This window comes from Phyllostomus hastatus, unplaced genomic scaffold, assembly GCF_019186645.2.
Source record: "Phyllostomus hastatus isolate PE091 unplaced genomic scaffold, TTU_PhHast_1.1 phas_scaffold_21, whole genome shotgun sequence".
Lineage (NCBI taxonomy): Eukaryota > Metazoa > Chordata > Mammalia > Chiroptera > Phyllostomidae > Phyllostomus > Phyllostomus hastatus.
Genome location: NW_025334017.1, coordinates 49,257,222 through 49,281,524, shown reverse-complemented (window position 1 = coordinate 49,281,524; position 24,303 = coordinate 49,257,222). Strand labels below are relative to the sequence as shown.

Sequence of the window (24,303 nt, the reverse complement as noted above, 5' to 3'; positions counted from 1 at the left end):
CCGGTACCACACACGCCAGAAAAACACAAACAGGCCACACTTAGGTTTGGCTTTATTGACCAGTCCAGCCGCCCAACTCAGGCCAGGATTCTGGGCGCCAGGCCCAGGCCCAGAATGGGTGTGGCCGAGAGGGCAAGGAAGAAGGAGAAGCAGAGGTGCAGCCCCAGGCTGTCAGCCAGGGCTCCGGCCAGCGAGCCCAGCAGCAGCTTCCCCAGCAGCTCCAGCGTGGCCAGGAGGCTGTAGTGTGTGGCCTGTGGGGGCAGGAGGTCAGATGAGGACTTGCTTGGACCCCAGCCCTGCATGTCCTCGGTGTCCCAGCCTCCTCACCTGCAGGGCACTCGGTGCCAACTGGCTACAGCGCATCATCAAGGTGAAGGTGGCAGTTGTGACCAGGCCCCCCAGGAAGTGCTGCAGACACAGGCTCAGCAAAGCTGCCCCTGGGAAGGTGGAGGTCAGCGGGGCCCAGGCTGCACCGTGTTCTTCCCCCCCATGGCCAGCCCCTCACCTCTCAGGACTGTGCCGGGGCCCAGCTTGGCCCCCAGGGTGTCCAAGTAGAAGAGCAGGGTGGTCTGGCAGGCCAGACCCCCAAGGCGAAACTGAAGCACTGATCTCAGCAGGGGCAGCAGCTTCCTGTGGTGGTGAGGTTGGGCGGGTCAGGAATGTGGGACAGGTCGAAGGGTGAGTGGGGCAGACTGAAGAAAGCTCACCAGTGCCTGGCCAGCAGGGCCCCGCCCAGGGACGATCCAGCGATGGAGCAGGCCATAGCGCCCACACCGTTCCACAGCCCCAGCTCTGGGGCAGTGAGGCCTCGGTCCAACAAGAGGAGTGGGAACAGGCTGCTAGCGCCCTGCTCACCTGTGGGGAGAATGTGAGCAGGTGTCACCCACCTCCCTGTCCACCTGTGGCCTGGGTCGTGCTCCCCAGCTAGGCTGCTACCCTGCCTCTGGTGCTGAGGGACCGAGGAAACCGCATCAGCCAAGCTCAGGGTCAGCATGAGCGAAGGATTGTGGCTAGAGCTCAGAGTGGCTGTGCAGCTAGAACTGGAGGACAAGAGGCAAGCTGCTGAACTGGCCGGGCTCCAGCCCACAGGGCATACATGCCCCAGAGACGGCAGCCCTACAGGTGGACCCCAGGATTCCTGGGGACCCACCTGGAGCTTCCCCTGAGGTCCCCACCCCTGCTATTGCCTGACTTAAGCCCTCACTCACCCAGCTTGTAAGTGAGCACAAAGCCCGCGGTCCACAGGGTCCCAGATACAGCCACCAAGTCCTGCAGACGCTGCAGGGTGTGGGGGGGCTGTCCCGAGGGCTTGGGAGAGGGCAGCTGTTGGAGAGCGGGTGCGCTCCAAGCCAGGGCAGCAGCCAGCCAGTAGGTGGCAGCCAAGAGCAGGAACAGCCGGGGCCAGGAGAGGGTGGGCACAAGGACCAGCAGCCCACCACCCGCCAGCACCGACCCCAGCTTGTAAGCGACCACCTGCACGGTATTGCCAGGTCCCAGCTCCGCCGGCTCCAGGAGCTGCACAGCCAGTGTATCCAGGGCCACATCCTGCACAGCTGCACCCAGGTTCAGCAGCAGAAGCAGTGCCGCCACCATGACGGGCAGCTCGGCCTGGCCATCTTCGGCGGGAGAAAAGGCTGCCAGCAGCCCACACACCAGGCCCAGAGCCGCCGTGCTGAGCGTCAGCCAGGCCCTGGGGGAGCCCCGCGTGTCCACCAGTGGGGCCCACACCAGCTTGAACAGCCAGGGAACATACAGAACCTTGGCCAGTCCCACGCGGGTCAGGGAGAGGCCACCTGCTCGCAGCAGCACGGGCAGCAGGCCAGACTGCAGCCCATAGGGCAGGCCCTGCACCAGGTAGAGGCCGGCCAGCGGCAGCAGCTTCCCACGCATAGCCAGGAGAGAGGACGGGGAGCTGGAGCCCAGTTCAAGGCCGGCCTGGGCGGAGCGGTTCCGCTGGTGGTCTGGCCGGGTCAAGGGTCACACGGCAGCATGACCTTTGGACTGCGCCGAGGGGTTAGGGTTGGACTGGCTGGCGTCCGTACCCCGCTGAGCCGCAAGCGGTCCCCTTTTTCCGGGGACGCGGGCCATAGAGCGCCGGAGCGGGCCAGAGCGCCGGCCGTATGCAGGCGCCCCCGGTGGCCACCCTGGGTACTGCGCGCGAGCCGCCGACAGGGGCTGGCCTCCGGGGTAGGGACCGGTAAGGCGACCCATTCTGCGTGTCACACGCTCTCACCCCGCTCTTCAAACAACCCAGGCTGAGCGAGACCCGTTGGTCCCTGCGCTGCACAGCAGCCCCAGGTGGCAGCTAGGAGGGAAACCAAGGCTTCCTCCTTGAGGCCCCACGGTGGAGGGTGAGCCCACCGGAGGCGCTGCGAAGGCAAGAAGGTCACCTCCTCTGGGAGGCCTCCTCGACCACTCCTCCTGAAGTGAGACCAGGCCTGCGCAGAAGGCCAATCAGGAGACGGGGGAGGCGCACGCAGGTGAGCACGCCTCCGCCTAGCAGCCAGAGGCTCGGCTTTATTAGAGGCCTGCAGGGAGGCAGGGGCCCAGCCCCACGGGCAGCAAGACCCTCGGGCCCCAGTGTGTTGTCAGTCCGGGGCCGCCAGGCCTGGTCCCCAGCAGTACTCAGGAGTATTCGCGGGTGAACTTGGCGTGGAACTGGCTCAGCTTTTCCAAAAGGGGACGCAGCTTCTCCATGGAGGGCAGGATGGTCATCCTAAAAGGGGAGGGAGATAAGCGACGGGCAAAGGGTGTGGGGGCTACGAGGAGGGGCTGCACGGCGGGGCCTCACCGGAAGTGGTAGGTGCCTTCCCGCTGCCCGAAGCCGCTGCCGGGCACCACGCAGATGCCGGTCTCCTCCAGCAGGCTCATGCAGAAGAACATGTCGGGAGCCAGGCCCAGCTCCTGGAGTGGGAGGCGGGAGCGGTGGGCGTGATCAGGGCGGGGCTCCGCAGACCCCGCCCTCCCCGCCGACCTGCCCTGCCCTGCCCTGCTATGCCCGACCCGCGAAGCACCTGAGCGCGCTGAACCGCGCGCGGGGGCAGCTGTATGCGCGGAAAGGAGTACATGGCGCCCTGCACCGGGTTGCAGCGGATGCCAGGAGCCTCGTTGAAGACCTGCTCCGTGAGCTTGGCCTTGGCCGCCAGCTCCGCCAGCACCGCCTGCCTCTCCTGCGGAGGGAGGGCGCATCAGGCGGGGGAGCAGCGCCCCGCAGCCCAGCACGCTCGCCGCCCCAGCCGCCCCTCCACGCCCCCCTCCTGCTCACCGCCTGGAACTGCGTGAAGGAGGGGTCCGAGGGCGCAGGCGGGCTGACCACCATGTTGAGCACGACCTGGCCCGGCAGGGGCGGGCACAGCCGCACGCTCATCAGCTTCTGCATCTGCTGCTGCACCGCCGCGTCCATGTTCACCACCTCCACATAGCCGCCGCGGAAACCGCACCTGGGGGCGAGGGCGGGCGTCCAGGCAGGGCCGACAGAGGCGGGCGGCCGGGGTCACAGAGCCCCCGCCCGTCTGGCCCGCACGCACTCGCCCATGTAGCCCTTGGAGACGGAGTGGAAGGAGGCGAGTTCCTGCTGAGTCGCGTACGGAGGCCCCATCTCCATGAGCACCTTCTTGAACGAGTGGAACTGAGAGCCTTCGGCGTACACGTTGTCCTGGTACACCTGGACGAGCGACGGGGGTCACTGGGGGCGCCCACTCCTGCCCTTCGGCCCCCTACCCCACGCGCCCCTGCCAGCACCTCATCAGCCATCAGGAAGAGCCGCTCCTCGAAGGCGAAGCGGATCACGGCCTCGATGCACTCGCGGGTCTGCACCTGCCCTGGGGCGCGGGCAGGGGGTGGAGGGGAGACGCGGCAAGCCCCGGGTTACCCGAGAGCGCGCACTGCTCTCCGCGGGTCGGGGAGGCGGGGCGGAGGGGGGCGGGGCCCGGGCGGGGTGAGGGACACACCTGTGGGGTTGCCCGGGTTGATAACGCAGAGCGCGCGTGGGCGGCAGTGGTCGCGAGCCTGGAGCAGCGCGCGCCGCAGTTCCGCCACGTCCAGCGCCCAGGCGCGCTCCTCGTCCAGGTAGTAGTCCACCTGCACGGCGGCGAGCTCCGCCAGCGCGGCCGAGTAGAGCGGGTACTGAGGGATGGGGATGAGCACGCCCGTGCGCGTGCGACCCTCGCCGGACACCAGCAACTTCAGCACCGTCTGCGAGTGGGGTGGGGAGGCGGCATTGGCGGGGCCGGGGCCACACCCGTCTTTTCCACCCCAAGCACGCGCTGCCGTGCCAGGAGGAGCCTGGCCGGCAGGCCGCGCACAAACAGCCACGGCGTCCTCCTGCCCTGGCCCCTGCCTACCACGATGGCGTCACTGGCCCCCGTGGACAGGAAGATGTTGTTGGGGTCCGCGGGTATGCCTCCGTCGCGCCGCTGGATGTAGCGAGCCACATCCTCTCGGATCGGCTGGACCCCGGAGCTGATGCTGTAGGCCCCTGTGCCGGAGGGTGGGGCAGGACCCGAGAGGACGGGTGAGGTCCGGAGAAGACCCTCCCCTTGCAGCGGGCGAGCCCACCGCCCCCCTGGAGCCTCCCCAGCGTCTGCGCCTCCCTGGGGCCCGGCTCTGGTGCCCACCTAGGCTGTGGCCCCCGCAAGCCTGCAGGATGCTCTTCGCCCTTCTCTTGGTGTCTTCCGGGAAGTCGGGGCTGCTCAGGAGGTCTGGGTGGACGCAGAGAGCCAGGACCTGAGAGAGCAAGTGCTGAGTCCGCGGCACATAGGCTGCAGGTGGGGCGGGGGGGCGGGGTTGCCAAGGCAGCGCGAGTCTCACCTGGCGCAGGAAGGTGATAGGCTTCTGGCCCATGGCTTGTGCGTCCCCGATGTTGGCGCGGATGACCTCGGTGAAGGGCTTCTTCACACCCTGGGAGGATGGAGGCAGGGACACTGAGAATGGGCCTCGTCGATCCCGAAAACCCTGGTCTCCTGTGCCCCTGGACTGCCCAGGTGCGGCCTGGAGGGCAGGGGTGGGCTCCGGGGTGTACCTGGCGCAGCTCCTGCTCCAGCTCCAGGGCACGCAGCACAATGGGGCCGCGGACAGCATACTCCACCCTCTTGATGCACGGGTTCATGGTGTCCAACGTCAGCACCTTTTCCTTCGGCCCGTTCATGGCGGCCTGGCTGTGCTCTCCTGCCCTCAAGGCCATGACCCTGCTCACACCAGGCGAGGAGGAGGCTCAGGAGGTGGCAGGACCCCGAAGTTGGGATGAGGGAAACAGTCCCCTCAGTGGGCCGGGGCTGGCAAGGATGGGCCTGGGCAGGGGCTCAGGTAAGAGGGCACCCTCTCCACTGCAGCCTCTCAGCCCCACTGAAAGGGACACGACAGGCTGGAGGAGGAGCTGGGGCCCCAGGGGCCCCGCTCTGCCCAATGGGCAGAGCTCTGCCCCAGGGAGCCTTAGGGAGTGGGTGAGGAGGTGGGTGGGGCTTGGGGCTCTGCCCAGCGCCCTGTCCCAGCGGCAGGGGAGCAGGAGACCCTCGTGGGGGGCAGGGACAGACGGTTGGGGAAGCGCTGAGGAACTGGCTCTGGAGGGGAGGTGGGCGGAGTGCCCCTCGGCGGCTGGCGGAGTGGGGCAAGGAGGGGGAAGGGGGTTTACCCCAGTAGGCCTCGGAAGAGGCCTGGCCCTTTCGGGGCCCCCATCCTCTCTTGGTTCAGCAGGCCTGTCTCCCAGGTAACTGGGCCAGGCCTCAGGACCCAGGGGTGTCGGGGGAGGGGGCCGAGGTGCACAGACAGGGGGTTCCATCTGGCCCCCCCGGGCTGGTGGCCATGACCAGGGCCGCAAGGGCCCCCTGGTCAGACCCTGGTGGCCATCAGCACTGGGAGGCCAGAGTCTCTGGGCTGGGGTGTCAAGCAGGGGCCCTTGGACACCCGCTGCCCTGCACTGGGGTGCCCTTTCACCAGGACAGCCTGGGGCTGCCCTTGGGCCACACCACAGGCTGGGTGACCTCCGTTCTGCTTCCCAGTGGCTGCTGATTGGTGGAGAGTGGGGAGTGAGCAGTGATAGGCCCTCAGGGCCCCGCCTCCACAGGCCCTGCCCAGGGATGGCTGCCTCCTTGCCACGGCAGCCACGGCAGGAGGCCGAGGGTCAGGGCAGCCACCCTCCTGGTCGGAGTCGGGCTCAGGGCCGCTGGCCGGGCCAGGGGGCAGCCTCAGCTCCTCCGTGCCGGCCGGCTGGAGAGGACACGCGGGAGCCCGGGCGCTGGCCTAGCCCTCACCTTGTGCCTTTCTGCTCTGCTGTCACTTCGCTGCCACTTCAGCCGCCCAGCATGCAGGCCTGTCCCTCTGGCCCCCGGGGCAGAGTGCAGGCTAATGTGGGCCCAGCCCCGGGCGGGGCTGGCCCCGCCCGCCCCCTGGCAGCAGGGCCCGAGCGGCAGCCCCGGTGGCAGGCGGACCTTGGGCAGCCGCACTGGCCCCCGCACTAAATTTAACCAGCAGCCTAGCCCTCCCCAGGGCACACCCCTCCCACCACCAATGCTCAGGATGGGCTGGCCCTGCGACACTGGGCTGACCAGGTGGTTGCCCGGTGAGGAGGGGAAGGTGACCTGACCCCATGCCACCCAGCGCTGGGGTCCACGTGGCACTGCCCTCCAGGGCAAGGTGAGTGGGCAGTGCCCTCAGCCCTCCCACGCGAGGCCCCTAAGGGGCCCCTGTCACCCCTGTGCCCAGCCAGCTGGGAGCCTGAGTGGCCAACTGCTGCCCCCTCTGCCAGCCCAGGGAAAAGCTGGCAGCTAGGCTCCAGGATCAGGCCACAGGCCAGGAGTGGGGAGCTGCCCCCCTGCGCACGTTTCTGATGCCAGCCTTACACAATACATCTGGCTCTGGCCCCTCCCTTCCCAAACCAGGACCACTGGTCCCCGGGGAGGGTCCTCCCCAGCTCCCTCTCCCCTCAGGGGAGTCGAGTTTCAGAGCAGCCTGCAGGCCGCTGGGCTGGGAAGGCAGGCAGCACCAGGCTGCAGGCCTCACTCGCACACAAGGGCTGGGCCGCCACCAGGCAGAGCACGCACCGAGAGGGCCCAGACAGGCGGGCACAGGGTCGGCGCGCCCAGGCCCAGGAACTCGGCCGCTCCCACCGTGGGGACAGTGGCCCAGCTGAGACACAACGAGGCAGGTGGCAGAAGGGCTTTTTATCGAGAGTCACAGAGTGAAACAAGGTCTCTGGAGCCAGGTGCCCCCAGATGTGGGGCACAGGTCTGTCCCTGAGCGAGGAGGCAGGCCCTGACCCTGGGTGGGGGCCCAGGGCGCGGGCCGGGCCGGGCCGCCCGCCCTCACATGAGCAGGCAGCAGGGCTTCTTCTCCGCGGGGGCCTCCTCCAAGGGGGCTGTGAGCCTGAGCAGGGGCGGGTCCCCCGCAGCCCCAGAGCTGCACCCGGGCAAGGGTGTCGTGGCCTCCGTGGGCGGTCGGGACGCAGGGGCCTCGGGCCCATCGGGCACAGGGCGTTGCAGCTTCGCAGCTGCTCGCTGGCGCTTGAGCTCCGCCAGGGTGTGGTGGGCCTTGGCCCGGCCCAGGGTGTCGGGGGCTGTGCCCTCCAGCGGGCTCAGCTGGTAGGAGACACTCCGGTCCAGCCGCTTGGAGTACAGGTGCCGCCCGGAGGGGCCCCCCACGCGGCCGTTGTGTGGCCTGGACACCTCAGAGTCGTCCTCCTGTGAGGGGAACGTGGGTGCCAGAGGCCATTAAGGAGGGCACTGCCCGGCTGTGGGCCCCCACTGTGGGGCGGTCCAGAGGCGGGCACGAGGGTTGGGGGGGGGGCCCTGCCGGGAGTGTGGTGCAGGGTCACAGACCCCACCGGCTCCTGGGGTGGAGGCCTGCCCCGCGGGAGGGTGGGGAGGCGCTCACCTCAGGGGGCGGTGGCCTGAGCTCAGTGTCTGTCTGGCCATCCTCGTCCTCCTCGGGAGGCTCTGGGCTGGTGGGAGGTGGCTGCTGCCACACAATGGCCTCCTGGGCGTGCTCTTTGCGGTACAGGCTGGTGCGCTGGGTCAGGCTCACCCGCCTCACCACCTTCCTGGGGGAGGGCAGAGTGAGGGGGGGAGGACACCGCCCGCCCCGTGGACTCTGCCCCCGGCTCCAGAGGGCACAGGGCTGATGCCAGCGAGGGCAAAGACCCGGCACAGCCGGCAAGGCGTGGGCAGGTGTGGGGTGGGCGGGCGCTCACCCCCGGCTGCCGGCGCTGGAGGCGCGGCGGCGCAGCAGCGAGCGCTGGCGACCCTGGGCACGCAGGAGCGCCTCGTGCTTGTGTTTCAGCTCCAGCAGCCTGGCGCGCACCTCCTCGTCCCCGCACACGTCTGGGGGGGGCGCAGAGGGAGGCTCAGGGGCGCCCTCCGCCAGGCCCCGGCCCCGGGAGGGGGAGGCACAGGCCCCCACTCACCAAGAGGCGTCTCCTCCAGCAGGGACTTCCCGTCGAGGTCGGCGCCGTGTGCCACCAGCAGCTCCACCAGGTGCACCTGCGGCCGGCGAGCCCGGGCTGCTGAGTGCTCTGGCGCGGCAGGCCCCCCCGGTCCCCCCGCCCAGCCCCCCGCCCAGCCCCACGCCCACCTGGCCCCAGTAGGCCGCGGCGTGCAGCGGCTCCCAGCCGTCTCGGTCCTTGGCGCTCAGGCTGGCCCGGTGCTCCAGCAGCAGGGCCGCCGCCTCGCCGAACCCGCTGGCCGCGGCGACGTGCAGCTGCGGGCAGATGTCCCTGTCCCGAGTCCGGCCTCCTCCCTCCCGCGGCCGCCCCTCCTCCCGCATCCCCCAGCCGGGTCCTCACCAGCGTGGCCCCGTGGTCCCCAGGGGCATCCAGGTCCGCCCCCGCCTGCAGCAGGCTCCGGATGTGCTCCAGCAGACGCAGCTCCGGCAAGGCCCGGGCCGCTTCGATGCCGTCCTGGGTGATGCCTGCAGGGCCGCAGGCTCAGGGCTGGTGCCCCCCACCCACCGCGGGCCAGCCTGGCTACGGGGGGCTGCACACACCTTGGTCTGCCATGGCCGTCTCCAGACAGTCCAGCGTCTGCTCATCCTCACACAGGTCGTAGGGCATGTTCCCATCCGTGTTGACCGCCAAGAGGTCAGCACCCCTGCAGGGAAGGTGGGTGGGGCGTGGCCACAGGGCTCCTCTTACCTTCCCCCCCCCCAGGGAGGCCTCCAGCCCCCTCCCAGCCTAGGGCTGCGCTCTGGGACACCGAGAGGCCGCCACGGAGGAGGCCCAGGCCCCAGATGCTGTTGGGAGAGGCCGCCCCTCAGCCTTGGGTCCCGCCTCAAGCCAGGTGAGGTGTCCTGCGGTCTCCCCCTGTGTCTCCAGGTCACCGGCACCCATCAGCCCCTGTGAACACGCACGGTGGGCCCACCTGCCAGGAGGGGGTGCCAGAACTCTGGAAAGCCCGGGGAGGAGAGCCCAGGCGCCAAGACACCCCACAGAGCTTCACGCCCCCACCGGCCCCACCGGCCCCACCCCCCAAAGCCTGGGCTGGTCCTCAGGCCGTCTGAGCGCCCGGCCCTCTGTCCTACCAGAGGGTCAGAGTCGGGGGCCATGGCAGGGGACTCCTGGGTCCTGGTGAGGCCAACCAGCATCCAGCCCACCTCTCACTGGTAAAGGCCCACCTGAGTCCGCACACTCCCTCCCTTCTGGCCAGTCCCACCCCCTCACTGACCAGAATGGTACTTCTCCGCACAGACCCTGGGGGCTGGGAGGCCGAAGCTGGAGGTCCAGACCTACCCTCAAGGAACTCCCAGATTCCTAACGGCACCTGGCAGGACACAGCCAGGGGGCGCAGGGGCGGGGGGCAGACAACCTCACTATTCTGAGTGCCTGTGGCCCCTGCCCAGGCCCAGCTCTCCCTGCCAGGACGCAGGCAGTGAGGAGAGGTGAGTGGGGACGGAAGAGGCAAGGGCCCCCTTCCTGCGGACGAGACACTGGGCTACGTCTCAGCACGAACTGCCCGCCCTGCTGCATCCCCGACACAAAAGCCGTTCTGGCCACACCTGCCCCCCGGCCGGTCCTACCGGGCAACGAGCAGCTCCACCAGGTGCAGGTGGCCACAGGTGGCCGCGGCGTGCAGGGGTGTCCAGCACTCGCTGTCACGGGCGTTGACCGTGGCCCCGGCCTCGAGGAGCTGCTGCGCCATCTCCCGGAAGTCGTCGATGCAGCTCTGCAAACCGGGCAGCCTGAGCCCCGGGCCGGCCTGCCCCCACTGCCCCCGCCGCTCCCCGCCGGCCCCCACGGCGCTGACCTGGTGCAGGGCTGTCAGACCGTCCTCGTTGGCCAGGTCAGGGCTGACCCCGCTCTCGAGGAACTGGCGGACTGCAAAAGGGGAGGCGTGCTCAGGGCGCAGGGACACAGGTCCTGCCACAGGCCCACACCGCCCTGGCGAGGCCCGTGCTGGCAGGGGCCCAGGCCGCCCTCGGTGCTGCAGCTGGGGGGCAGAGGGTGAGCACAGTGGGGGTGCAGGTGGCAGGAGACCCTCTGTCCCAGCGGGCCTCACAGGGCGGCCCTCCGCCTCCAGCCCCCGGGAACCTGGCACTCCAGTGCTCAGGCTCCCAGACGCCCCCTCTAGAGTGACAACAGCCCTGCTGGGCTCCTACCGTCCCCCGCTGGCCTGGGTGCTGGCACCCTCCCCCCACCACGTCCCGAGTCTCCCCTAAGCCTTCCCCCCGGCAGACCACACACCGCCTTTCCCCGGTGCCTGCGGCCACCTCCCCGCACTGTGGGCTCCCCGCCCTGCTGCAGTCTGGAGTGGGGGGCCTGAGGCCCCCAGGCTGCCCCCCCCCGGGGTCTCCCCATGAGCAGAAGTGGTCCCGCCCTCACTCCTCAGAAGTCCCACCCAGGGCCCAGGCTCTTGCCAAGGTCCCCTGGGACCCCCTTGGTGGCCTGGACCTCCCTGAGGGGGCTTGACAGGCCGCACACGGGCGCCCCCTTCCATGGGTCCCGGGCACACCCACTGCGCCCTGTCCACTTCCCTCGCCCCGGCCTCCCGCACTCCGGCCTCTGCGGCCGAGGACCCTGCCCTTGGGGAGGCAAGAAGAACCCCCAGGAGCCCCAGGGAGAGCGGGGGCCTGCCAAAGCTCGGGCCAGGGAGGTTCTGACGGTGAGACTCTCCTGCCCTGCGCGCTGTGCCCCGGCAAGAGGCAGGCAGACTGGGCTGCCCCCAGCCCGCCGGGGCCGCACCCGGGCACTTCAGGCTCCTGGGGGCCCGCCCACCTCGGCCCCGACCCCGCGGCGGGGGCCCCGCATGCTGCCCCCTCGCCTGCAGCCCACGGCCGGGCCAGACCCCGAGCCCCATGAGACGCAGCCGTGTCCTCGGCAGGTCTCTCGAGGTCGTGCGAGGGCACCAAGGACAAGGCTCGGGCGGTGCACGCCCCTGGGGTCAGCCACACTCACCTTCTTCCAGGTCGTTTCGGGCAGCGGCCTCGAGCAGGGTGACGCTGGCAGGGAAGAGGACCCGCCTCCGGGGCCTGCCGGCAGCCGCCTCCTTCCGCGGCCGCTCCCTGCGGCCCTCCCTGCCCTGGGCCTCCTTTTCAGCCTGGGCCCACATCTTCACCTGCTGGGCCCGGCGCTTCTGGGCGTGCTTCAGCCGCTCCGGCGCGCTCATCCTGCCCACCGTGGGCATCTCCGCCAGCAGTTCCAGGTGCTCGGCCATGGCGGGGGCTGCCTGCCAGGGGGGCTGCACGGGGTGCCGGGCGGGGGAACGAGGGGGCCAGGCTGGGCCTGAGGGGTGGGGCAGCTGGCTGGACTGGCACCCTTGGGGGCATCCCCTCAAGGCTTGGTGCCCTCTGCCCCTGGCAAGGCTGGGTCCGGAGGTTCCAGCCCGTGACCAGGCCCCGGGCCGGGCAGCCCGAGGGGCACAGGCTCTGGGCAGAAAGGGCAGCTGCCTCTACGGAGCCCCGGCTGCTCAGCTGCTCGAGGGCAGGGCCTCCCGCCCGCCCTCCTGGGGTCAGGGTGCACAGCGGCAGGGAGCCGCAGGGCCTGTCCGCCGCAGTCCCGGGTCTGCAGCCAGTTGCCCCGATAATAAAGTTGCAGCTTCCTGGCACCTCGCCGAAGGGGCGGGGGTGGGGGGGCAGGACAATGGGCAGAGAGGCCCCCGGGAGTCCTAGGAGCCCCCTCTCCTTACGGGCCTCAGGAGCCCGGGCGGGGCCTGGGAGCAGCCATGGGCCAGCCTTCCCTGCCCTCCGTCGCCTCCTGTCTGCCTCCCAGGGTCAGTGTGTGGGTGCCGGCGAGGGGGTGTGGCAGGAGGGCGGGCGCCACGGCCAGCGAGGCCAGAGCAGGGTGTGTGCTGGGCGTCCTGGGGTCCCCGGCCCGGTGCCCGGGGCAAGGCTCCGAGCAACCAGGGCACCGCGCACAGCTGGTCTGGTGGCTGTCTCCAGGGGGGCGTCCCCTCTGCAGGAGTCCTGGGTGGGCAGCCGGGCCGCAGGCAGCAGGCGGCTCCAGGGGCCTGAGGAGGAAGAGGAAGCACAGGCACAGGGAGGCTGGCTCAGGGCGGGGCTGGCTGGGCTCCCAGTGGCTCGCAGGTGAGCCCAGGCTCTGCCCTGTGGGAGGGCCGCCCCCCCCCCCCCCGAGGTGCCCACAGTAAGCCCTGCTAGACGACCGTCCTGGCGGGGGTGGGGGGGCTTGCTCTGCCCCACCCTGACTCACATCGCGTCTCAGGAACCGGGAAAGGGCTGAGACAGGAGCAGGAGGCTGCCCTCCGGGCCAGGCACCCGCTGCTTGGGGAGCTGTTCTCCCCAGGTTCCCCAGGCCCCGGCCCCCACGGCGTCTGACCTGCCTGCCCCCAGGCTGGGCCGGGCAAGGTCGCCCTGTCCTTGGGCTCTGTGGGAACTGCCCCAAGGGCAGGCCCTGCCTCCCGGGCCTCAGGCCAAGGAGGGCCCCAGCCCGTTCAGACCGAGCTCCTCACTGCCCAGCAGCTGGGCCCCTTCCTCCACGAGTCCCCAGCTCAGTCCAGCGAATGCCCTGGCCAGCCATCCTGGGCTGCAATAAAAGTCCCCATCGTGTGGACATGGGCCAGGTCGCCTGCTGGGCGGGGATCTGCTGCACCAAGACAAGCAGGAGTTAGGCTGGGGCACGGCCACGGAGAGTCCGCCGTGGCCGGCCCTGCCCAGCACCCCTGGTGTGGCTGCTGCGTGTGGTCAGGAGACGCGCCCCCGGAGGCCCTGGCTGCGTTCCACCCAGAAGGAGCTGGCCCACAGCTCCCCGGGGGTACCAACCCTCCCCCAGCCAGGCCTTGGGGACACCTAGACACCGACACAGCGTCCTCTGGCCACACCTGCGTGGAGAACACTCGGTGCGTACCCCCTCATTTCTGGACGGGAGCTGTCCCTCCTGCCACAGGGCCTCCGGTGCACCTGGCGCCTCACTGAACAGGGCCAGCCTGCCCCCGACCGTGCCCCCGACCTCCACAAGCCGGGCCTCGGTGCCTTCTCCAGGACAGGACTGGGGCTGACAGGGCCCAGGACAGAGTCTTCCAGGCAGCACCTCTGCAGACTCCGGGGACCAGGGGCAGACAAGCTGTCCAGACTCGCTGCTTGTCCCCCAAGTCCTGCCTTTGCCCCCGGAAACACAGCCCCTCTCTACAGGCAGAGAGGCTGGGAGCCAGTTCCCGAGGCACCTGCCAGCCCCAGACAACCCCGGGACGCAGCAGAGCCCTCACACCCCGCACACCACTCACAGCTCCCCTCTCCGCCTGAAAGCTGGGACCCCCCCTCCACCCCACCCCACCCCCCCACCGCCACACAACTGCGAGGCGGGACTTCTACCTCGGCGGGCAGCCTCTGAGCCCACCCGGGGCACCGGGAGCCGGGGGCAGGGCGTGCAGGCCTCAGCCTCGGTCCCGGCGGGACCCACGAGAACGCAAGCCCAGGGCCGCGGCGCCCCCGTGGAGCGCAGCGCAGGGTCCAGGGGCTGGCTCCCGCTCTCCGGGACGCTGCCAACGGCAGAGCCACCGCCTGCCCTCGTGCCACTTAATAAAACTCCGGAGACTCCATCGCTTTGCACAAGAACAGGGACTCCGACGCCCACGCCCCCCAGAAAAGAGCCTGGAACAGCGACTGGCCTTGCCCGCGGGGCACGTGCTGCCTTTGGTCCTCTGGTCGGAAGGCCGTTTCTCTGTGGGGCCTCCTCGGAGCAGGTTCTGGACAGCCCCCCCCCCCACCGCCCCGCTGTGGGGGGGGCGGGCGCAGGGCACTGGCTGAGGCCGTGCACCTGGCCCCCGCCAGCCCCCGGCACCAGGCGGCTCTCAGGCCCTCTGCCCCCAACTCTGGTGGCTCCTCACTGAGCCGACATCCCCTCTGGGCCCTTCGGCTGCACTCCTTGCTGGAGACGGCCGGGAGGCGGCCTCCGGGCGGCCCCGGGCAGCCAGACCGCAGCCTCTGGGAGAAGGGAGGTGCCCTGGGTGGCCACGTGGGCACTCTGCCCTGGGGCCGTCTCCACTGAGGGGGCCACGCAGCTCCCGGGGCGGGCTCCCCACAGCGGGAGCCCCTGAACCCTGCTTGCTGCCCGAACCGCACTTGGCCTCCTCCTGCGGCCACAGTCGGGGAACAGCCACCGGCCTGGGAGCCCGGCCCCCGGCAGAGCCAGGGGGGCCAGCCCAGCCCAGTGGGGTCCCACCAAGCGGCGACCACACCACACCACGCCCAGGCTGAGGGGGCTCAGCAGGGCAGCTCCGCCCCGTCTACAGAGCTTCCCCCAAGCCTCCCTGGAATGTCACACAGAGATTATCTGGGCGACTCTCCCCAGGTCTCAGCTCTGTGCCCAGGCCAGCCGTGTCGGGTGTGGAGCCAGGCAGGAGGAGCCTGCCAGAGGGACAGTGGCCACTGCCCCTCCCCCTCAGCCTGAACCTCCAGCAGTCCCCAGGACTGCGGAGCACACTGCCAGACGCCTGGCCTTGGGGACGGGAGGCCCTGGGCTCCAGACCCCAGCCTAGGCCATGTCCTGGCAGGTCCTGCCCTGGCTGGTCCCTGTTGCTGTCCCTGTTTTCCACGTGGGGAAACTGAGGCTGTGCCTAAACGCAGAGCCCCTGGTAGCCGTCACACCACACTGCCCCTCAAGCCCCCTTCGCAGCATCTGTGGGCGCAGGCGACAGGGCCAGGGAGGGCGGGTGGGGCAGGCAGAGCCTCAGAGCGATGCCCCGAGACGGCACAGCCCGGCCCTCGAGCCCAGGGCCCGTCCACCTCCCGGCGGCGGCGGGGGCCTCGCATCTGCCTGCTCGCGACTGTGGGGCAGGCTCCCACCCCTGCGGCCGGGAGAGCTGGTCTCCTCTGGGGGACCAGCGTTGTATCTGTGGCAGCAAACCCCGGGCAGCCCCGCCAGCGCCCGGTTCTAGGAGAAGCGGAGCTTGCCATCATCCTGCAAAAAGACACACACAGACGAGTCTGGATGAGGCCATGTGAAAGCCCCAGCAGGGGCTGTGTCACGGTCAGCAGACCCCTGACGCAGAGTGGACGCTGCTCGGGTTAAGGGTCAGCGCCGCAGGCGAGAGGGAGCAGAGGGCGGGGGACCCGTCCTCCACTCCCGGGCAGTCAGGGCACCCGTGGCAGCACAGCCTCCAGGGGGCGCTGTAACCTCACCGGGTGCCGGGGCCCCAGCACCTACGCAGGCTCCTGCCCCACCCAGGTCGCCCAGAAGGATGTCCCTGCGAACCTGCCCACCCGGCACGCACGAGGGCCCCGCAGTGGCCCTCCAGGCAGGCGAAGGCCAGGCGCTCTGCATCCTGGGCCGGCCCGCCCCGCCGAGGACGGGCGCAGTGAGGGCAGACTGCTGTCCGTCTGGCCAGCCCAGCACTGGCGCCTGGAAGGGGGGCCTTCGGTCACGTCTTGAGGGGGCCGGGGGCCCAGCGGGCCCCCTCCTGCTGCTGAGGGCCAGCCGGGACCCTGAGCCGCAGCACGCGCGGCAGCAGGCCGCGGAGAGGTGGCCCACCCGGCGCAGGAGGCGGAACCCGCCTCCTGACGGCCACCCGCCCGGGGTGCGCGCTCGGGTCCCTCGACAAGCCGCGCTCCCTGTCCTGCTCCACCCGGGCCCGCCTGGGCTAAGGACGGGGGACAAGAGCAACGAGGGCAGGCCCTGCTTTTAGCAAGGTCCACGGTGGGCGGGCAGAGGTCGTGGGGTGGCCGTGGGGCGGGCTTGTGTGCCCAGACCGCCGCGAGGAGGAGGAGGAGGAGGAGGAGGAAGCAGCCCTGGCAGAAGTCCAAGACGGGCCGCTGGGCGGGCTCGAGATCGGTGGGGCAGAGCCGGCGGCGTGTTGCGGTGCTGAGGCCACGTGACCGACAAGGGCCCGTGTGGACGCCCGGGGAAGAGTGGCCCTGGGTGCTGTTGTGGGGCCCTCACCGTGGCCGTCCCGCGGGTGCAGGGCGGCCGGCCCCAGGCTCCCGCCGGCCCCCAGCAGGCCCGTTCTGGAGTGTTCCGGAAGCTAATCCCGCAGCACTACCGTCAGGCCCCTCGCTGCATCACTTTTAGGACAGGAAAGGGTGGAAACGACCTCCCAGTCTGTCAAAGGGGAAAGATTAAAGAAGCCCGGGGTGGGGGGGCCGATGCGCGGGAGCTCCGTGTGCACTGCCCTGGGGAGGGCGCCAGGAACGGCGTTTGTCTGGGTAAAGGCACAACGCCTGTGGGCGCTGCCCGCCTCTCGTGTAGAGAGGGACGGAACGCCGGATTAGCCTGCGAGCAAGGAGCCCGCGGCACGGCGGGCGGAGGTCACAGGGCGGGCGGAGGGCGGCGGGATGGGGGCTTCGCCTCACCGTTTCTGCTGTCTGACGTTGGAGGCCTGTGAGGACAAACCTCAAAGCGACTTTAAGCACTCTGTTTTGGGGGGCAGGTGTGCACGCCTGCCGGGTATCGGGTCGGGCTGGGAGGGCAGGGGTGTACAGCGCACTCCGCCTTCTGGCCCTGGCCGAGGAGCTGGCCTCTGCCCAGCAGGCCGAGGGAGCCAGAGGCTTTCAGACAAATGAGCGATGTGATCAGATCCGGGGCGGGGGGACCTCCCAGGAGAGATGCTGGCACCCGCACACCCACCAGCAGGCGTGGGCAGCAGAGGGCGCAGCAACAAGGGAAGGGTGGGGAGGGCTGTGGGATGCACGGAAAGGACGGGGCGGGGGGGGGGCAGCCTAGGGAACACAGGAGGGCCCTGAGGAGTGGAACTGAGTAGTGTCCAGAGTGAGGCGGGGCCGGGAAGCCCAGGGGCCAGTGGTCAGCAGACGCCAGAGGAAGACGAGAGTGGCCGCTGTAGGGGGCCGGCTGCCTGGGACACAGGGCAGGGCCCACCGCCCGCCGCAGACACACCGGACACAGATGGGCAGGAACAAGCAGAGGGACGGCCTTTCTCAGCCAGACACAAAGCCCAGAAATCTCAAAGAAAACGGATTAATCCGATTACATTAGGTTTTAAAAATGTCTGCACTGAGCAAACAAACCCAGACCTACAGTGCGCACCCCCCCAGGACCCCCCCCCACCCCGTCCCCTCGACCTTTCTCTCCGGAGGTCCGAGGGCCCTTCGGTCTCCTCTGTGGCTGGTTTCCTGAGCCCAGTTCTTCTACCGGTCACTTCCTCTACCCCCGTGACTTCTTTTTTGTTATTATTATTTTCTTAAAGATTTTATTGATTTATTTTTAGAGAGAGGGGAATGGAGGGGGAAAGAGGGGGAGAGAAACATCGATGTGCAGCTGACTCTCACACACACTGGGGATCTGGCCCGCAACCCAGGCACATGCCCCGACTGGGAATCGAACCAGCGGCCCTTTGGGTCTCAAGCTGGAGCTCAATCCACTGAGCCCCACCAACCAGGGCCCTCTATGACTTTCTAAATAAACTTTCTCTTTTAGGGGGGAAAAAAAAAAAAATATATATATATATATATATATATATATATATATATATATATCGCTACAGAAGAGTCAGTCAACTGGGCCAAAACATTTACAATAAACGTGGCAAAGTGGTCGCGAGCCCGTCGTCAGGGGCGCACACGGTGGGCAAAGAGCAAGAGAGCTCCCAGGACAGTGACACGGGTCACGGCGAAAACACCCAGACAGTGAGCACACGCACACGAGAAGCGGGACCCACTTGGACCGCTCAGGTGGCCGGCTGCTGAGCCGCAGAGGAGGCCCTGAGGCACCCACCGAAATGCACCAGGCCTTAGACCCCACACGCTGTTTCCCCGTATCTGCCCTGCAGGTGCGCCTGCACAGGTGGTCCTTCCCAAAAGAAAACAAACCTCTTTGTCTTTTTAAAAGGAGGGGGCCCTGGCTGTTGTGGTCAGTGGACTGAGTGCCAGCCTGTGAACCAAAGGGTCACTGGTTCGATTCCCAGTCAGGGCGCATGCCTGGGTTGCAGGCCACGGCCCCCAGCAACCGCACATGGATGTTTCTCTCTCTCTCTCCCTTCCCCTCACTAAAAATAAATAAATAATCTTTTATTTATTTATTTACTTACTTACTTACTTTTAGAGAGGGAAGGGAGGGAGAAAGAGAGAGAGAGAGAAACATCCATGTGCGGTTGCTGGGGGCCGTGGCCTGCAACCCAGGCATGTGCCCTGACTGGGAATCGAACCTGCGATGCTTTGGTTCACAGCCCGCGCTCAATCCACTGAGCTATGCCAGCCAGGGAATAAATAATCTTAAGGGATGCCCTGACCAGTATGGCTCAGTGGGCTGGACATCAGCCCACAAGGTGAAAGGTCACAGGTGACTCCTGATCAGGGCACCTATGAGGAGCCACTCATCGCTATTTCTCTGTCACACCGATGTTTCTCTCCCTCTCTTTCTTCCTCCCTTCCCCCTCCCAATAAATAAATAAACAAAATCTTAAAAAGTGAAAATAAAGATTTTATTTAATTTTAATTAATTATTTTTTAAGTATTTTATTTACTTACAGTCAGAGGGGAAGGGAGGGAGAAAGAGAGGGAGAGAAACTCCCCGGCCCTCGCTGCCGCAGCCCCACTCTGAGTCCAGGCAGACATGAGCGCCCAGTGCGCCCACCACCCGGACCCGTCATTTCCCCCAAACTGAGCTCACACTCCACGCATCGCAATGCAAATCCTGCAGTTGTATCAGAGACTCTCATTCTCCAACTCAGTTCTCTCTCCAAGTTAATTCTCCACTTTACATGAAATGCGAAAGGTCAAGGACAGCAGGGACAATCCTAAACACAACCAGGCGGCAAGTCCTTACACGTCTGGGCATCCAGATTTACTGTGAAGTTTGGTGAGGAAGACGCTGAGGCACTGACAGGCCCATGGAGAGGCGGGGCCTGCAAGAGCAGACTGACAGCCGGGCGGGCGGGCAGCCCGGCCCAGGCCGCTAGACCGGGAGTCTTTCCACTGACGACGCGAGAGCCCAGCTCTGCACTCAGCAGCGGGCGCAACCCTGTCCATCAGGTGCAAAGGGTACAGCCACACAGCGTCTGCAGCGGCAACACCAGAAGCAAGCCGAGGGCACAGGACACACTGGATGCACCAAAATTTAAAACTTCTGCTCGGGTAAATACCCCGTGAAGAGGCCAGAAAGACAAGCTCTTGACCTGAGAACATATTTGCAAACCACAGTCCCAACAAAGGGCTTCTGTCCAGCGAGCACAAAGAACTCCCCAAACTCAGCAAAAAATAAAACCACTCCAATCAGACAATGGGCACGTGACGCGTGCAGGCGCTTCACTGACAAGGTCCCAGGGTGAGAAGGCGCTGGCCGGCTTCACCCGCAGGGAGACACGAGTGACGGCCACAGCGAGCCCACCCACAGCCTCAGCCCGCCGGAGTGAAGCGAGGGGTCCCCCATGGTGCTGGCGGTGCAGCCACTGGGAAAACAGTGGCAGTTTCTTTTAAAAAACTAAACCACAAGACCAAGCAGCTGTGCTTCGGGGCACTTATGCCAGAGAAATGAAAATCTTTAGTTCACACAAAAACCTGTGTGTGGATTTCACGGCGACTCGAGTCATCGGAGCCTCCGGCGGGAGACAGCTGCCTCTCGTGGGAACACCCGCGCCGAGTGCGCACAGCTCGGGCGTCCCGAGGGCGCTGGCTCACCGCCAACAGCCACATCTGCTGGGTGCAGTCAATGGACCCCCCGAATGGCCAGACCTGGGGTGGGGGTGGGGCTGGGGAAAGGCGGCCCCACAGCGCGGCGGCACAGCGCAGGACCACGTGGCTGTGATGAGGCTGCACAGACGTGAGCGCGCACGTCGGCGCGTGTGCAGCTGGCGACCCGCGGGTCGGTGTCTCAGGTGAGGCTCTGAGCGCGGTTACGTGCCTTTGGGGGACTTGAAAGTGAGGAGGGGTCTCTCTGAACTGTTTCTTACAACTGTGTGTGCATCCACAACAATCCCAAGAGAATTTAAAAATAAAACGAGTGAATGAGTGAAAAAGCAAGCCACAGAATAGGAAATGATACTGGCAATACATAACCAACAACTGATATAAAAAGAACTACTAAAAGGCAGACCTGGCCGGTGTGGTTCAGTGGACCGAGTGCCGGCCTCTGAACCAAAGGGTCGCAGGTTCAATTCCCAGTCAGGGCACAGGCCTGGGGTTAGGGTTAGGATAGGGGGGCCACATGAGAGGCAACCACACGTTGATGTTTCCCTCTTTCTCCCTCCCTTCCCCTGTCTCTAAAAAGTAAATAAATAAAATCTTAAAAAAAAAAAAAGCCCGCATCCCGTACACCAAAGGGCTGTGGGTTTGATCCCCAGTTGGGGCGATTACAGGAGGCAACCCACTGATGTTTCTTTCACGTTGATGATTCTCTCTCCCTCCCCTCTCTGAAGTCACTAAACGTATCAGGTGAGGATAAAAAAACAAAACAGCAACAAATAAAAGCCCTGCACCCAACAGGAAAATAGGCCAAAGGCTTCAACAGCCACTTCACGCCAGCAAACGCAGGAAGGTGCCCAGGCACTTAGTCATCAGGGAGACGCACTGGAAACCCGACACCCACCGGACACGCCCCCCTGCGCAGACCGCTCAGGGGAGTGGGAGCACGTGACCGGCAGACGCAGGACTCACGTCCTGCTCCCGGCACTGCCCCCAGTGCCCCCAGCGGAGACGGAAACGCGCTGGGTTCCCACGCTGAACCTGTTCTAGGCCATCGCTGTAACAGACGTTCCCAGGACAGCCGGCCAGCTGGGGCCTGGGCCGGAAACTGAAGTGCCAGCTTTAGTTCAGACGGTAGACGTCCAGCTCCCTGAGGCTCCCAGCTGCACTGGGTCACAGCAGCGGGAGCGCACGCCCAAAGGCAGAGGGCAGGAGTGGCCTTCCAAGCACCTGGCCTGGCTGGCCACGGGGAGCCACCTGTATCGTTCCGGCAGCAGAATGGGGATTGGCTGTCACATACCCTCACCTGCTCCACATTAGAACGCACCACCCCCAGACCCCAGCCCCGGGAGTCTGGACGGATCACTAACCCTGGGTAGGGCCCAGCCCAGGGCAAGGGAGGGTCCTCCAGGGAGGCTGGCAACACTGTGCCAGAGGCCCCAGGCAGTGCACTCAGGCAAGACACGAAAAGCCCGCAGATTGGAGAGAAGATGCAAAACTCTTTAGATGCGGAAGGCATGTAGCAGACATGCAGAAATACCGCAGGAATCTAGGAGAGGGCTACTAAAATGAACAGCAAGGTTGTAGGACAAAAGGACAGTATGTTAAATTCAACTGTATGCCTCTGTGCTTGGAAAATGCGAAGTGTTAAGTGTCATTTATAAACTTAGTATCACGAAGCCTGAAATACTTTGATACCTCTTCCCCTGGAGTACTCACTTCTCACAACAACAAAGTAGAAATGGCGACGCCCAACTTCAGGGGCTACATCACCAAACAGTGCAGCAGCGTCTCCACCTCTCCCGGAGGGGCTGTAACACTGAGCAGTCCACGCCACCCCCACCCGTGAGGCAGGTGCCCCCGGCCACCAGCCACGTGACGGAGCCACTCTGTGGGCAGCTCCCCAGCTGGCAGTGCAGCCGCCAGACGATGCAGCGCTGGCTGAGGACCCTAACTGCAACCGCAGGAGAGCTGGAGCCAGAACCGCCCAGCTAAGCCGTTTTTGAATTCCTCACCCACAGCAACAGGGAGATAACATGTTTATTGTTTCAGCCATTCTGTTTTAGAGTTATTTACTACTCGGCGACAGACAGTGCAGAGACCTACATAAAGGAAGATAGATACAGATACATAAATACCATGTTCTATATTGTTAAGTCAACTCTCCAGAATTAATACGATCCCATTCAAAATTCCAGTAAGCCTTTTTGTAGAAACTCACAAGCTAATTCTAAACGTATGAAGAACTGCATAATATCTTGAAGAGCCAAAACGACATGAGAAAGAGAAACCGAGCTGGAGAACTCACAGTCCTTGATCTCAAGGCTTCGAGGCTACAACCACCAAATCTATGGATCGCAGCACAAGGTGAATGAGTGAGACAGAATCCAGAAATAGGCCCGCTGGTGAGTGTCCCCTGATTTTCGGCAAAGGTGCTGGGCAATACACCTGAGACAGGACGGTCTTCAAAGAGTGGTGCCGGGATGCCTGGGCGTCCACATGGGAAACGAGGACCCTCGGCTCCTCCTCACAGCAGGAGAGAAAGTGAACACCGCCCAGGAAAGACCGCCAAGCCGGGCTTTGTCAAAATGAAGAGCGCCCCCTGCTCCGGACACACAGGCAGCGACACGCACTGGCAGCGCAAGCCTGGCAGAGGACTGGCACCCTAAGGGTACAAAGAATGCTTAAAACTTGGTGAGGCAAAACCAAGTTTTTTAAGGGCAGAAGACTTGAACAGACCCTTCACAAAAGATATACAAATGGCCATGAAAGTAAGCACGTGAACTAAAAGAGCACAGAAAGTACGTCCGTGGAAAAACGCTCAGCACCATTCATCGGGAGGAAGCGCACGCGAGGGCCATGGCGCAGAAATGGCTGCACGCGAACAGGCTGACGGCACTGAGGCTGGAACTACAGGGAAGGTGAGGTGCATGCGCAGTCATTCTGGAAAACAGTCCGCCACTTTCTAACAAAGTTAACCACACACTTCCATCCACCCTTTCCGTCCTCTCAGACCTAGAGAGAGAACGCCCATGTCCCACGAAGAATTGCGTCTGTGAACGCCCAGAGCAGCGTTATTCCCGACAGCCAAAGGCGGGCGTGGGCGCAGGTGTGTGGCAGGCTACCCGGCCGTCCACCTACACGACGGGGCACCCCACTCGGCGAGAGGGGCCTACCCATGCGGGAAGCCAGTGCGGTGGGCTACATGGCCGAGCTGGACACCGACGTGTGTCGGTGAAACCCCCAGCCGGCCAGGGGAGCCCCTGGGGCCCAAAGACAGAGACTGAGAGCAGTGCGGTGCCCCCCGCCCCCGCCCCAGGTGAGGGTCCAGGGAGAAATGGCAGGCAGCGCTTCGGGGAGGGCCAGCCTTTCTCTGGCTTCCCCCCACGCACACCGCCCTCTCTGCAGCCATGGAAACTAATCTCACGGTCCCCTCGGCCTCTGCTCCAGGAAAGCAAGGGGCCCACGCCCCCCTGGAGCCTGAGGTGCCAGTGCCTCGGTCGGGCGTGGAGACCCTTCTGCCTGCCTCCTCCCCCTCTCCACTTGGTCCTCCTCTTTTCCTCTCTCAGCTCGGTTCAGCCTGCCCTCAGGCCTCCCCTCTCCCGGGGCCCGATCTCCTCTCTGCCCGGGGCCCGATCCTCTCCCCTGGGGCGGGATCTCCTCTCTCTCTCGGGGCCCGGCCTCCCCTCTCCCCGGGCCCCGATCTCCTCTCTGCCCGGGGTCCGATCTCCTCTCCCCCGGGGCCGGATCTCCTCTCTCCCTCGGGGCCCGGCCTTCTCTCTCCCGGGGCACCCAGTCTCCTTTCTCCCGGGGCCCGATCTCCTCTCTCCCGGGAGCCCGGCCTCCGGTCCCGCCGCAGGCTCCGGAAGTCCGACTCTTACCTTTCCCCTCGTGCAGTGGACCGGATCCGGTCCACCGGTCAGTCAGCCCCGCGCTTCCCCAGGCGCCGCAGGGGCGGGCCCGGCGCCGCACCCTCGCCATGGCAACGCTACACTTCCGGCTGGCGGCGCCCACAGCCGGAAGCGGCGGTGCGGCGTGGGAGCCGGGGGCGGAGCCTGCCAGGAGCGCGTGGTAGACGCTCTGTGGAGCGCAGCCGCGGGAGTCTCGATGGCAGGGGCGTCCTCGGAGTGGACGTGCTGGGGTGGGCGGGAGGGCAAGTAGTCAAAAGGCTCCCAGGAGGGTGGTCATCTGTTTAGGCTGGGACTTTTATTTTTATTTATTGGTTTTAGGGGATAAAAAACATCAATTTGTTGCTCCACACACTTGGGCATTCATAGGTTGTCTGTGCCCGGACCGGGA

The 24,303-nt window shown here is 66.2% G+C and overlaps 3 protein-coding genes across 3 annotated transcripts; all 3 read right to left on the bottom strand.

Annotated features, from left to right (window-relative positions):
• Positions 1-35: 35 nt before the first annotated feature.
• Positions 36-2,271, bottom strand: MFSD3 (major facilitator superfamily domain containing 3). Its single transcript, XM_045860924.1, has 5 exons — positions 1,209-2,271; positions 708-855; positions 506-630; positions 328-437; positions 36-251 (listed from the first exon to the last, which is right to left on the bottom strand). Exons 1-5 carry the CDS (start codon positions 1,888-1,890, stop codon positions 78-80), a joined length of 1,239 nt encoding a protein of 412 aa, XP_045716880.1. The 5' UTR covers positions 1,891-2,271; the 3' UTR covers positions 36-77.
• A 206-nt stretch (positions 2,272-2,477) lies between these two features.
• Positions 2,478-6,433, bottom strand: GPT (glutamic--pyruvic transaminase). Its single transcript, XM_045860916.1, has 12 exons — positions 6,249-6,433; positions 5,021-5,186; positions 4,810-4,899; positions 4,617-4,725; positions 4,344-4,477; positions 3,951-4,194; positions 3,742-3,821; positions 3,528-3,664; positions 3,266-3,440; positions 3,015-3,170; positions 2,792-2,904; positions 2,478-2,716 (listed from the first exon to the last, which is right to left on the bottom strand). Exons 2-12 carry the CDS (start codon positions 5,180-5,182, stop codon positions 2,626-2,628), a joined length of 1,491 nt encoding a protein of 496 aa, XP_045716872.1. The 5' UTR covers positions 5,183-5,186; positions 6,249-6,433; the 3' UTR covers positions 2,478-2,625.
• A 704-nt stretch (positions 6,434-7,137) lies between these two features.
• Positions 7,138-23,989, bottom strand: PPP1R16A (protein phosphatase 1 regulatory subunit 16A). The gene is made up of 11 exons (XM_045860913.1): positions 23,886-23,989; positions 11,378-12,428; positions 10,230-10,300; positions 10,003-10,148; positions 8,974-9,077; positions 8,774-8,898; positions 8,563-8,688; positions 8,396-8,471; positions 8,183-8,312; positions 7,867-8,032; positions 7,138-7,673 (listed from the first exon to the last, which is right to left on the bottom strand). Exons 2-11 carry the CDS (start codon positions 11,634-11,636, stop codon positions 7,299-7,301), a joined length of 1,578 nt encoding a protein of 525 aa, XP_045716869.1. The 5' UTR covers positions 11,637-12,428; positions 23,886-23,989; the 3' UTR covers positions 7,138-7,298.
• Between the last annotated feature and the right edge of the window lie 314 nt (positions 23,990-24,303).

Bases quoted from the DNA above. Each gene is read 5' to 3' on its own strand.
- MFSD3 (XM_045860924.1), bottom strand. From the start codon at position 1,890: ATGCGTGGGAAGCTGCTGCCGCTGGCCGGCCTCTACCTGGTGCAGGGC. The intron at 856-1,208 runs GTGAGTGAGGGC...TTCTCCCCACAG, and splicing joins TGTGCTCACTTACAAGCTGG to GTGAGCAGGGCGCTAGCAGC. The intron at 438-505 runs GTGAGGGGCTGG...CCACCTTCCCAG, and splicing joins CCCCGGCACAGTCCTGAGAG to GGGCAGCTTTGCTGAGCCTG.
- GPT (XM_045860916.1), bottom strand. From the start codon at position 5,182: ATGGCCTTGAGGGCAGGAGAGCACAGCCAGGCCGCCATGAACGGGCCG. The intron at 4,726-4,809 runs GTGAGACTCGCG...TTGCTCTCTCAG, and splicing joins CTATCACCTTCCTGCGCCAG to GTCCTGGCTCTCTGCGTCCA. The intron at 3,665-3,741 runs GTGCTGGCAGGG...TCGCTCGTCCAG, and splicing joins TCTTCCTGATGGCTGATGAG to GTGTACCAGGACAACGTGTA.
- PPP1R16A (XM_045860913.1), bottom strand. From the start codon at position 11,636: ATGGCCGAGCACCTGGAACTGCTGGCGGAGATGCCCACGGTGGGCAGG. The intron at 8,899-8,973 runs GTGTGTGCAGCC...GCGGCCCTGCAG, and splicing joins GACGGCCATGGCAGACCAAG to GCATCACCCAGGACGGCATC. The intron at 7,674-7,866 runs GTGAGCGCCTCC...TTCCCCTCACAG, and splicing joins TCAGGCCACCGCCCCCTGAG to GAGGACGACTCTGAGGTGTC.